Source organism: Terrapene carolina, unplaced genomic scaffold (assembly GCF_002925995.2).
Source record: "Terrapene carolina triunguis isolate 2854851 unplaced genomic scaffold, T_m_triunguis-2.0 Scaffold570, whole genome shotgun sequence".
NCBI classification, from domain to species: Eukaryota; Metazoa; Chordata; order Testudines; family Emydidae; genus Terrapene; species Terrapene triunguis.
In genome coordinates this window covers 256,921-270,118 of record NW_020664921.1, presented here as the reverse complement: position 1 = coordinate 270,118, position 13,198 = coordinate 256,921, and the positions used below count along the sequence as shown (strand labels likewise).

The 13,198-nt window shown below is 48.5% G+C and overlaps 1 protein-coding gene across 2 annotated transcripts; it reads right to left on the bottom strand.

Moving 5' to 3' along the window:
* Positions 1-3,665: 3,665 nt before the first annotated feature.
* LOC115271350 (zinc finger protein 610-like) lies at positions 3,666-8,290 on the bottom strand. Of its 2 annotated transcripts, none has more exons than XM_029913278.1 (4): positions 8,106-8,290; positions 4,802-4,889; positions 3,984-4,125; positions 3,666-3,810 (listed from the first exon to the last, which is right to left on the bottom strand). In XM_029913278.1, exons 1-4 carry the CDS (start codon positions 8,183-8,185, stop codon positions 3,695-3,697), a joined length of 426 nt encoding a protein of 141 aa, XP_029769138.1. In that variant the 5' UTR covers positions 8,186-8,290; the 3' UTR covers positions 3,666-3,694. The 2 variants fall into 2 exon arrangements, with proteins under 2 accessions (XP_029769138.1, XP_029769139.1); XM_029913279.1 differs by having other exon boundaries at positions 3,984-4,110.
* Positions 8,291-13,198: the final 4,908 nt, after the last annotated feature.

Sequence of the window (13,198 nt, the reverse complement as noted above, 5' to 3'; positions counted from 1 at the left end):
TCTGTTGCAGTGCTATGCCTCTCCCTTCATAAGAACATAAGAACGGCCATACTAGGTCAGACCTAAGGTCCATCCAGCCCAGTATCCTGTCTGCCAACAGTGGCCAATGCCAGGTGCCCTAGAGGGAGTGAACCTAACAGGTAATGACCAAGTGATCTCTCTCCTGCCATCCATCTCCACCCTCTGACAAACAGAGGCTAGGGACACCATTCCTTACCCATCCTGGCTAAGAGCCATTAATGGACTTAACCTCCATGAATTTATCTGCAGAAAGAACAGGAGTACTTGTGGCAGCTTAGAGACTAACAAATTTATTTGAGCATAAACTTTTGTGAGCTAAAACCCACTTCATTGGATGCATGCAGTGGAAAATACAGTAGGAAGATATATATATATATACACAGAGAACATGAAAAAATGTGTGTTGCCATGCACACTATAACGAGAGTGATCAGTTAAGATGAGCTATTATCAGCAGGAGAAAAAAAAACCTTTTGTAGTGATAATCAGGATGGCCCATTTCCAACAGTTGACAAGAAGGTGTGAGTAACAGTAGGGGGGAAAATAAACATGGGGAAACAGTTCTACTTTGTGTAATGATCCATCCACTCCCAGTCTCTATTCAAGCCTAATTTAATGGTGTCCAGTTTGCAAATTAATTCCAATTTAGCAGTCTCTTGTTGGAGTCTGTTTTTGAAGTTTTGTTGTTGTAATATTGCGACTTTTAGGTCTGTAATCGAGTGACCAGGGAGACTTAAGTGTTCTCCGACTGGTTTTTGAATGTTATAATTCTTGACATCTGATTTGTGTCCATTTATTCTTTTACATAGAGACTGTCCGGTTTGGCCAATGTATGTGGCAGAGGGGCATTGCTGGCACATGATGGCATATATCACATTAGTAGATGTGCATGTGAACATCTGATAGTGTGGCTGATGTGATTCGGTCCTATGATGGTGTCCCCTGAATAGATATGTGGACAGAGTCGGCAACGGGCTTTGTTGCAAGGATAGGTTCCTGGGTTAGTGTTTTTGTTGTGTGGTTGCTGGTAAGTATTTGCTTCAGGTTGGGGGGCTGTCTGTAAGCAAGGACTGGCCTGTCTCCCAAGATCTGTGAGAGTGAAGGATCATCCTTCAGGATAGGTTGTAGATCCTTGATGATGCACTGGAGAGGTTTTAGTTGGGGGCTGAAGGTGACGGCTAGTGGCGTTCTGTTACTTTCTTCGTTGGGCCTGTCTTGTAGTAGGTGACTTCTGGGTACACTTCTGGCTCTGTCAATCTGTTTCTTCACTTCAGCAGGGGGTATTGTAGTTGTAAGAATGCTTGATAGAGATCTTGTAGGTGTTTGTCTGAGGGATTGGAGCAAATGGAGTTGTATCTTAGAGCTTGGCTGTAGATAATGGATCATGTGGGGTGGTCTGGGTGAAAGCTGGAGGCATGTAGGTAAGTATAGCGGTCATTATGTTTCCGGTATAGGGTGGTGTTTATGTGACCATTGATTATTAGCACTGTAGTGTCCAGGAAGTGGATCTCTTGTGTGGACTGGTCCAGGCTGAGGTTGATGGTGGAATGGAAATTGTTGAAATCATGGTGGAATTCCTCAAGGGCTTCTTTTCCATGGGTCCAGATGATGAAGGTGGCATCAGTGTAATGCGAGTAGAGATGAGGCGTTAGGGGACAAGAGCTGAGGAAGCGTTGTTCTAAGTCAGCCATAAAAATGTTTGCATACTGTGGGGCCATGTGAGTACCCATAGCAGTGCCGCTGACTTGAAGGTATACATTGTCCCCGATGTGAAATAGTTATGGGTGAGGACAAAATCACAAAGTTCAGCCACCAGGTTTGCCGTGACATTATCGGGGATACTGTTCCTGACAGCTTGTAATCCATCTTTGTGTGGAATGTTGGTGTAGAGGGCTTCTACATGCATAGTGGCCAGGATGGTGTTTTCTGGAAGATCACCAATGGATTGTAGTTTCCTCAGGAAGTGACAGTCAGTGGTGTCTCAAAGATAGATAGGAGTGCTGGTAGCGTAGGGCCTGAAGAGGGAGTCTACATAGCCAGACAATCCTGCTGTCAGGGTGCCAATGCCTGAGATGATGGGGTGTCCAGGATTTCCAGGTTTATGGCTCTTGTGTAGCAGATAGAATACCCCTGGTCGGGGTTCTAGGGATGTATCTGTGCAGATTTGTTCTTGTGCTTTTTCAGGGAGTTTCTTGAGCAGATGGTGTAGTTTCTTTTGGTAACCCTCAGTGGGATCAGAGGGTAATGGCTTGTAGAATGTGGTGTTAGAGAGCTGCCTAGCAGCCTCTCGTTCATATTTGGACCTATTCATGGTAACGACAGCACCTCCTTTGTCAGCCTTTTTCATTGTGATGTCAGAGTTGTTTCTCAAATAAATTTGTTAGTCTCTAAGGTGCCATAAATACTCCTCGTTCTTTTTTCTGATACAGGCTAACATGGCTACCACTCTGAAATCTATTAATTTATCTAGTTCTCTTTTAAGCCCTGTTATAGTCTAGCCATCACAACCTCCTCAGGCAAGGAGTTGGACATGTTGACTGTGTGCTGTGTGAAGAAGAACCTCCTTTTATTTGTTTTAAACCTTCTGCCCATTAATTTCACAGGGAAAGCAAATAGCCCCCATAGACAAAACCACAAAGGGATTGGAGGGGAAAACTGGATATTCAGGGAAATTATTGTGCCTCCTTTGAAAGAAATAGTAGTTTTCATTCCACCCTCTTTATATATTGATTTGAACACCTGAAATGTCCTTAGGACATCGGGTGCAATCTCAGATCTCTTTTTGTTTTGTCCGGCCTGCAGAGTGCAGAGGCTGAAATTGACAAAACTTTCTCTAATAGCGGACTTGCTATTCATTTCATGTGTGGGACCTTCTTATACTCAGTGGAATCCCATGCCATATGTGAAATTGTGGCTTGGAAAGGGCCGATGTGCAGCATATTCAGCTCGAGGCATGGCACGACAACAGGGAGAGCAGCAGGAGCAGCTGTATGGCCCAATCTGGGAGTTGCTATAAGGATGCTTTGCTCCATCCAGTCCTTCCCATGGATGCCCCTTGCTTGCCCACGCTGGGCTGGCCCACTCACACCTTCCACGTGCCAGGACTGAGCCGGGGGCTGGGGCGGCTTTGCTGTGGGTAGTGGTTCCGGTTGGAGCTGCAGCCCCCACCTGCCACCCCCTATTGCAGGCAGCAGCAGCAGGCATCTCAGCCATTCTCCCTGCTCACTGCAAGCTAGACCCTACAGGAGAGCCCCTGCTGAGTGGGGGGTGGGGAGGAATGCAGAGCCTTACTGTCTGCAGCCTGGCTGGAGGAGGAGGGAGGAGACAGAAACCAATGTGACAGTGAGTTTTCCCCTTCCGCCTGCTTTTATTAGCTCTGGATTTAAGCTGTGCAGCCAAATGCTTGTATTTGTTGTGTATATTAGTATTGGCGAGATCCCCTCATCCCGGGGGCAGAAGAGAACTGCCCCTGCCATGGTCACACACACCCTCCCCCCAGCAACTGTGAGTGAAATTAACAAGGATGCCAGAAACTGCTCCTAACCCCGGGGGCTGAACCACGCAGGGGAACAGCTGAGATTAAACTGTTCTTATGCAGGGGGCAGGCTTCTCCCTCCCTCAGCCAGTCTCCTTTTCTTACCGGTCCTCTGTACCGGCCCGTACCGGCTTACTTTCACCTCTGGAGATGGGAATACCAGCATTTATCGACATGCCCTCCAGCTCTGTGCACTGGGTCAGCTGTAACTGGATGGTGGAGGGAGTAGTTGGAGCAGCTTGGCAGAGCTGTTACTGTGATATGCAGAGAGGTGCATGTGAACCCTGAGGGACCTAGTCTTCCCCATTTCAATGCACTCAATGGGCTGTTGCTGAGACAGCGCAGAGTACAGGTGGCATTGTGGGAGTGGCATGAACCTTAACTCTTCATTTCCCCTTCTAAGAATGGAGGGGACAGGAATCCTTACCCAGCGAGGTCACATTCTCATCGTTCTCCTGCATGACATCTCTGCAGAGGGCTCTTTGACGGGGGTCCAGCAGAGCCCACTCTTCCCTGGTGAAATACACAGCCACCTCCTCGAAAGTCACCGGCCCCTGAAAGAGCAAGAGCTATTCATGGGGAAAAGGAGCCAATCAAATGGATGCTCTGAGAGAGAGACAGTCAGCAGAGTCCCACCCCCACCCTGCTCCGAGCAACCAGGAGGCAAAACAGGAGGCGAGATAGAGATCCCCTCATCCCTCCCAGCAGACAGAGGGGGAAGGGTCTTCTCATTCATCACACACCTACAAGCCAGAGGCTGATATGGGAAATGGGGTCCCCAGCAGGCTCCAGGGTTGGCTCCCCAGTAGGAATCCCAACAGATTTCCCATTGCCAGCAGCTGGAAGGAAGGGGAGGGGTTATCTACTCTAGGCCACACTGGTGGGTAACCTCCCACCCCGCTCCTTTGAATTTCGTAGCGGCCTCTGGCGAGTAGGTTTATGTTCTTGCACTGGGAATCTGATACATTTTCCCAGCGCTGTCCAGTGTTCCCCCACCAGCCCCGCTATACAAATAGGATAATTTCCTCCCCAAACCCCATGAGTCTGTTCCCGGAATCCAGGACTTGGGTTAAACAATTCCCAGCAAGTTTGTCACATGCCTTGTTCCCCTCCCTTTCTCCCCTGGGTACTTCCTGCCCCCATCCCACCTCCAGACTGAGCTCCCCCAAAGATCCCAGGCCCTCAGTATTTCCTGCCCCTCTCCCTCCAGCAGGAACCCACTAGCAACCCCACAATAATCCCTACCTGGACTGGCTCCACTACAGCCAGTTCCTTCCCTGTCCTGTGGGAGGCTGGAACAATCTGGAGCCAAAGGTGGGCGTTACTCTGCCGCCTGTCAGGGTGAGAAGGGTAACAGGGAAGATTTTAGAAGTTAGTTTCCGTCACATCATGATTTGCCCCGGCCCTTTCCCTGCACAAGATGTTTCTGAGTCATATGCTGGGAAAACATTCCATCACTTTATCACAGCGCAGACTCAACCCCTCCCAGTAGCACTAAACCCACTGTGCTAGTTTTAAAACCCTGGGGGCAACTCCCGCAATGGAGGGGACCAGGCAGAGGCAGGGACAGGACAAAGACTCCCTAGTGCTGGTGTGGTAAATTAAATGAAGTTTGCTGGTGATATTAAGATAGAAGCCATTGTCAATAGAGACAAATAGTGAAACATTAAGTGGGGCTCACTTCCATTTTATGTATTACGTTGCTCAGCCTCATGCTTCAGGGCCACAACTCGCAGGGGTCAGGAAGGGATTTTTTCCCGCCAATGTATTTTGAGAGGGTTTTTTAATCTCCTTCCTCTGAAGCTTCAGGAACGGCTGGAGAAGACAACAGGCTATTGGGTGGGGTGGACGAGGGCTGTGAGGTGACATCAATCACCCTCTCTCTCAGGGCTTGGCTGGCTGGTTCTTGCTCCCAAGCTCAGGGTCTAACTGATCACTATAAGTGGAATGGGGAAGGAATATTCCCCCCGCGAATCAGGCTGTCAGTGATCTGGAGGGTTTTCATCTTCCTCTGCAGCGTGGGATGCGGGGCACTCACTAGGATTACTCAGAATTATCTCACTTAATCATTTCCCTGCCACTGCAGGGGCCTGGAGCACTGGTGCACCCCAGTCCCTCCTATTCTCTGCCTAGGGCATGTAAGAGTCTAGTCTCCTGGGGATTGCAAGACTTTGGTCTCACTCCAGCTGTTGGGTTTAGTGGGCGGGTGCTGGGTGGTGTTGGCAGCCAGTGCTAGAGAGGAGGTCAGACCAGATGATTCAGTGGTCCCTTCTGGCCTTAGACTTTATGACTCTATGACTGGATGTGGGCAGGTTTGGGAGCTTGTGACCTTCCCCTCGCCCCCGCAAACATACACTTATTTCTCCTTCATTTTCTGTCTTCTCTTTTACCCTCTCCCCTCCCTCTGCCTGGGAGACTTAGTAACCAATGATCCTTGGGTTCCTTTGCTCTCCTGCGATCGCTGACAGCACTGAATGCTGGTTTGGATCCAAACTTTCTGCCTTGTCCCCATCTCTACTAACCACCGAATATAATTCTAATAACACCCACATTTTGAACTCTCTTCCTTACTTCACTGTAAAAAGAAGACAAAAGTTCATAAGATCTTAAAATACCCTACAGCAACAAGTTGACGAAAAGTAGGTTAAATTATTTTCAGCCATGAATGCCATGCACAGGTACAAGAAGACCAACTACAGAAAATTAAATTAGTCCAAACAAAAGGGGGCTAATGTCGTTCAGGGCCAGTACTAAGTTCTATGCTTGGTGAACAAGAAAACGTGGGAACAAAGTTACCTATGCCAAATTTGGCCTTAGAATATGGATTTAATTAGTAAACAAAATAATAAAAAATAAACTATGCCACCCACTTTTAGTCCTTTTGGGACTTTTAAAAAGAGATGGGGGGGGGGAGGGAGAAAGAAAATCATCTCCCACCTCATCCCTGACATGGCAAAACTGCTACTAAACTGATATACTCCCTTTCTGAGAGGCTTTTTTTCATTATATTTTAACTTGTATTCCCTCCTCTTTCTCCTCATGATGCATGATTATTAATTTGCATTTAATTTTGACCATAGTTCTATCCTATTTCTCAGAAAGGCTGTAAGGGCTTGTCAATTAAAATATGTTCCAAAGAGACCCATTGTTCCCATGATTAGTGACTTTCTTAAAGTCTCTCAGTGCTTGTAAGTTAAACTATTTTTCTAAAATGACCCCTCTTTTTAAGAGCAGGATTAGTAATGAAACTTACCCTGTTTCCCACAGCCACTGCCTCTGTGCCTTTACTCTCTGGTGCAACACCTTCAAATAATTCTGCTGAGGATGTTTCCCAGAAATTAATTATCATTGGGATGGCTAGGAATGTATTGGGGGGGGGAATTAAGATTCTATCTTAAATGAATATAATCATTCCAAGAAATATAAATTAAATTAAGGCATAATGTAAGCATAAAAAAAAGTTTAGATTAAAAAGTTAATTAAAAGAACCAAACAAACGTTGCATTCTTAAAGAAGTGCAGGTTATGCAAAAAAGAAATATTGAATTTCTGTTTTAATAAAATTAGATGCTAATAGATGCTTTATTTAAAGTGTAAAAATCAGCTACAACCTGTGTCACAAGAGGTAAATAGTGCACTAAAATAATTTAAAGTTAAAAATGTGAATACATTACCCATTTAAAAAGTCACAACAAAAAAAGTCTATTTTTTAAAAAGCCAAAAAACTCTAACTTTACTAACAAACTTTCAAATAAATATGCTAAAGAAAAAGCTCAGCCTTTGTATTTTTTTAAAGAAGTATCGAGCAGCCACTCAAAAACAGGAAAAGTTGTCAAGGTCTTAGTGGTCTTTAAAAAAAACCTTTAAAATTAGACTATGTAAACTTAATTAAAAACACTATTAGTATAACTGCAATTAAAACTGCAAAATAAAATTCTTAAAATTAATGTAGTCAGTAAACAATGCAATAATTAAAGTAAAAGCAAATAAAATTAATGAGTACTAAAAAAAACTGCAAAACACTTTAAATGCTTACGTGACGTTGATGAGCTAAAACAGGTATCGGCAACCTTTGGCATGCGGCTCGCCAGGGTAAGCATCCTGGCGGGCCTGACAGGTTTGTTTACCTGCCGCGTCCGCCGGTTCAGCCGGTTGCGGCTCCCACTGGCCGCGGTTTGCTGTCCCAGGCCAATGGGGGCTGCAGAAAGTGGCGCGGGACAAGGGATGTGCTGCCTGCCACCCCCATTGGCCTGGAGTGGCAAACCGCGGCCAGTGGGAGCCGCGATCGGCCGAACCTGAGGACTCCACAGGTAAACAAACCGGCCCGGCCCTCCGGGGTGCTTACCCTGGTGAGCTGCATGCCAAAGGTTGCCGATTCCTGAGCTAAAATATTTAAGAGACAAGTCAGTTGAAAATATACTGGTGCAAGAACAAAGTAACATCGCTTCACATTATTACACAGCTTCCAGGTGCTGGAGGCTGTGATCCCTGTTGTTAACATGGTTATGGGTCTGAAATCTCCCCATGGCCAGTCAGAGACAGACACGTACCTGTGTCGCTCCCCAGCCCCCGTCGCAGAGTCTCTAGGGGAGGGAGAAGATGGGAGAGGTGAGAATTCAGGCCCTCGCATTCATGGAAAAATCCCAATTGCTTATTAATGTAACTGCTGTTAACTACGAGATGGTGACAGAGATCAGAGGCCGATAATGCAGCCACTGCAGACAGAGCCAGCCCCACAGGGCTGCTTCATGGGGAAGAGCGACTCGCTGAGCTGGGCTGTGAGATGGAGCCGAGGATCAGTGACATCACTAGAGTCCCTGACTCCTCCCAAGGGCGAGGGTCACTCTAACCAGAGGAGACGCCACCCCCAGACTCCAATTCACCTTTGAATCCCAGCAGCACCTCCTGCAGGATGGCACTTTTCAGAGAGAAATCACCGAGTCTCTTCTCCAGCTCCACAAACCCGGGCTCTGGTTTCCGAAACATCCCGTCCTCCCTGCTGGGGAAAGGAGGGGTGAGAAATAGGCCTGATCCCCAGACCCTGAGCCCAGCAACCCCCAAACTCCAGGAAACCTGGATCTGAGCTTTGTAGCCTGAGATGGTCATTGTCATGATGAGTCACCTGCCCTCAACCCTGTGCTCCCCAGAGAGATGGGAAGTGGGGAGATACTAGAGCAAGGAATGGAGACATTGTTCAGGAGCTTTCTCAGGGATGCTCTGGTTCTGTGGGGGGCAGAGCCACCCCCTACGCTAGTTTACTGCAGTAACAAGTGGTACCAGCACTGGGATTATGTGGAAAGGGAGGAGACACAGACCAAAGAGAGGATAGGTCCTACATGCTGACAGTGGCCACAGACAGAGCCCAGGTCTCCAAGAGGGAATGAACGTGGGCCCTTAAACACCAAAAACCCTGAACCATTCAGCTGAAGCAGTAACCCTGGGGCGTCCAGCTCTTTTGGCAGAGAGGGCCATTTTGCACTGTCTGTTATGGTCAGTGGCCCAGGGCATCATTTTAGGAAACCTTGCTCTATTCACAGCAGAACACCCACTGCTCTCCATGGGACACCCACGTACAAGGAACAAGGGGAGAATCCGCCCTTTGTATCGGAAATAAAATTTTAGCTCTCATTATTTTGCCAAGTCTTTGTCAGTCACACTCAGTGTCACTCAGGAGGAAAACAGCCCCCTCCCGGACACCCCTGTAGGGCCCCTGCTAGTTCTTCCCTGTGTTTCCCTTCCTTTCCCACCCTCCTTTCTCCATTTCTCTCTTGCTTCCTTGTCGTTGTGTCTCTCCTCTGTTCTTCCCTCCCTACAGCAATCCCCTATTCCCACCCTGCAAAGGCTTCACTCCCAGCCCCTCCCCGATCCACCTGCTCAAGTGATCAGCCACTGAATGTTGACATCAAAGTGTTCTCATTTCAGTTGACATTCCGATGACATTAACAGGGGATGGGAGAGTTCACTGTCAGAGCTATGGCTTCAGGTTGCTGGCAGCCCCAGCAAGGCAACACTGTCTCCGTTTACACTGGGGAGTGCTGAGGGCCACCAACTCACTTTAAAAAATGCAAAAGCTGAGATTCTGCACCCTCTCAATATGTGACATGGCCACATCAGTCCAGGAGACAGGCCAGGTCTGTCCCATCGGCCCTGTGTCTAGCAGCCCTGCTGTGATCTCATTAGTGATCAGACAGTAAACGGCTCTTCTCCTACCCGAGTCAGCCACTAGGGGAGACAGAATCACAGGAAGCTTCCTATTCAGTGCAGTTATCAAACCTAACGGCCCATGAGGGGGAGGGAAATGGAGCCCAGGACTTACCTGCCCCCAGTGCTCCCAGCACCCTAAAGAGGGAGAGAAAGAGGAGGCTGTCAGTGGGAGTGTCCCTGGGTGGGGCGGCCTCCTGCTCTGCAGGGGAGTCACCATTGAAGCCTCGGGCAGCAGGGGAATTTCAGGTTTACATTCCCAGAGCAGCTGCCGCCCCCTACCAGGGACTTTCCCCTACGCAGCCCCAGCAATCCCTGCGGGCAGGTCGCCACTGCAGAAATCTTCTCCCCAGGCACTTTGCAGGCAGAAGATATTTCTCTGCATTGAGAATCAAATTCCCCCCAGTGCTGAGAGACCCAGAAGTCCCCTGGCCCCACTAAACCCATTAACCTGCAGTGAGAGGGGCCTTAGGCCTTGCTCGGGACCTCAGCACGGTGAGGGAGGGGATTTCACCCTCCAAATGCAAATGCAGACAGACATTTCCAGGAGAGAAGGTCTTGGAGCTGCAGCATCCAGGACTCCCAGGACCCATCCCTGGCGCCGCTGCCAGACTCATTGTGTGACCTTGGGCAGGGCTCTGCCCCTTCCTCTGCCTCACTTTCCCCATTTGTCCCATAGGAATAATGCCCCTGACCGCACTCTGTAAAGTGCTTTGGGGTCTAGGGCTCAGAAGCGCCTATAGAAACACTGCGTATGATCATTGCAATAACAGCCTGACCTGCAGGGGTTGGCTCGGCAGCTGCTGCCCCTTCTCTCCTCCCCTCTCGCTGAGCAGGGAAATCTCCCAGGACAGGCTGCAGATGCCCTCATCCCTTCTCTGGACAATGGCTCTCTCTAGCTCTTCCAGCCAGGACAGCAGCCGCTGCTCCTGCTCCTCCAGAAACGCTTGCAGCTCCTGCCACTCCCAGACGATCTTCTGCCTCTCGGCTTCCGTCTGTTTCTGCAACAGGGAGAGGGTGGCTCAGTAACAGGGGAACATAGAACATAAGAATGGCCATACTTGGTCAGACCAATGGTCCATCTAGCCCACTATCCTGTCTTCCGACAGTGGCCAATGCCAGGTGCCCCAGAGGGAACGACCAGAACAGGGAATCATCAAGTGATCCATCCCCTGTTGCCCATTCCCAGCTTCTGGCAAACACAGGCTAGGGACACCATCCCTGCCCATCCTGGCTAATAGCCATTAATGGACCTATCCTCCATGAACTGATCTAGTTCTTTTTAGAACCCAGTAAGTGTCTTGGCCTTCACAACATCCTTTGGCAAGCAGTTCCACAGGTTGACTGTGTGTTGTCTGAAGAAATACTTCCTTTTGTTTGTTTTAAACCTGCTGCCTATTCATTTCACTTGGAGACCCCTAGTTCTTGTGTTATGGGAAGAAGTAAATAACACTTCCTTATTTACTTTCGCCACACAAGTCGTGATTTTATAGACCTCTACCATATCCCCCTTAGTCGTCTCTTCTCCAAGCTGAACAGTCTCAGGCTTTGTCTACACTGGCACTTTGTTGGCAAAACTTGTCATTCAGGGGTGTTAAAAAAACACACCCTTGAATGACAAATTTTAGCGATGAAAAGCAGCAGGGTGAACAGCGCTTTGTCGGCAGGAGCACTCTCATACCGACAAAGCTGCTGCCGCTTGTGGGAGGTGGAAGATTTTTGTCGGCAGAAGACCTCTCTCCTGCCAACAAACAGCAGCTACACTGCGCGACTTTTAGCAGCACAGCCGTGTTGCTAATCGCTATGTAGTGTAGCCATAGCCTCAGTCTTATTAATCTCTCCCCACATGGAAGCTGTTCCATACCCTTCATCAGTTTGTTGGCCCTCTCTGTACCTTTTCCAATTCCAATGTATTTTTTTGAGATGGGGCGACCAGATCTGCACGCAGTATTCAAGATGTGGACGTACCCTGGATTTATATAGAGGCAATAGGATATTTTCTGTTTTATTGTCTATCCCTTTCCTAATGATTCCCGATATTCTGTTTGCTTTTTTGACTGCTGCTGCAGATTGAGTGGATGTTTCCAGAGAACTATCCACAATGACTCCAAGATCTCTTTCTTGAGTGGTAACAGCTAATTTAGACCCATCATTTTATGTGTATTTGATATGATCTTTTCCAATGTGTATTACTTTGCATTTATCAACATTGAAATTCATCTGCTCGGTAACTGGGGAAAATCATAAATGCACCTCAGGGCGGGTAGCAGAGTTATTTACCAGAACACAAGATCTCTTGCGGTGAGTGATGGAAAGTTCATTTACCCCGGGAAGAGAGGAGGGATCAGGGCAGGGTTGAGCTGTACATCACCAACAGGAGAGACTCTTCTCCCCAAAACCTCATCAACTCTCACCGAGCCAAATCCTCCATCTCTGCAGCCCACATTTCATCTCCTTCCCCCTCCCCCCCCCCAGAAGGTAGAAAGGATCCCTGGTCACTGTGACATCCAAACAGCCTGTGGGCAGGGGCTCTGGGCTAACACAGACTGACCCTCTCCTGCCCAGCAGCCTCCTGCATCCTAAGGGCATCATGTTACCCACGTGTTTGACCCTGCAGGCTCCCTGGGCTCCAGTGGGGATGGTTCCCTGGCTGAGGCTGGCAGGGTGGGCTCTGCATTCACCATGTCATTCTTATGCCAGGCAAACCTAAGTGGCGGGGAGCTCTGGGCACCTACCAGCAGCTCCTTGCTTTCCTGCTCCTCCTCCGCTTTGGCTGCTTCTCTCTCTTTTCCCAGAGGGGCCAGATGCTTTTCTGGTACCTCCTAGAAGAAGCAGGGGAGGGAGGGTTAGAAACTGCTGCAAAGGGCCTCCCAGCGGTCAGATTTCATGGCCCATCCTGCCCTGCAGACTCCTGTGCAGAGTCGCTGGGACTCAGGGTATGTCTACACTACGGGATTAATCCGAATTTAGATAATTCAAATTTGGGAAACAGGTTGTATAAATTCGATTGTGCGCGGCCACACTAAGCACATTAATTCGGTTTTTAACCACATTAATTCGGTGGTGTGCGGCCACACTACCCCATTAATTTAACCACATTAATTCGGTGGTGTGCGGCCACACTAACCCTAATTCGAATTAACAAAATCGATTTTGGCGCTACTCCGCTTGTCGAGGTGGAGTACAGAAATCGATTTTAAGTGCCCTTTAATTCGAATTAACTGGCTCCGTTGTGTGGACGGGTTAAGGATTAATTCGGATTAACGCAGCTAAATCCGAATTAAAGTCGTAGTGTAGACCAGGCCTCAGACTGAGAGGAGAGGGTGAAACAGGGAGCAGCTTTTCCAGAGAAAACGCAGGGCCCCAGACTGCAGTGACAGGGGTGCAGCCCAGTTCCCCAGGGCCTCACCCACATCCCAAGCAGCCAACTTCAGACAGTCCC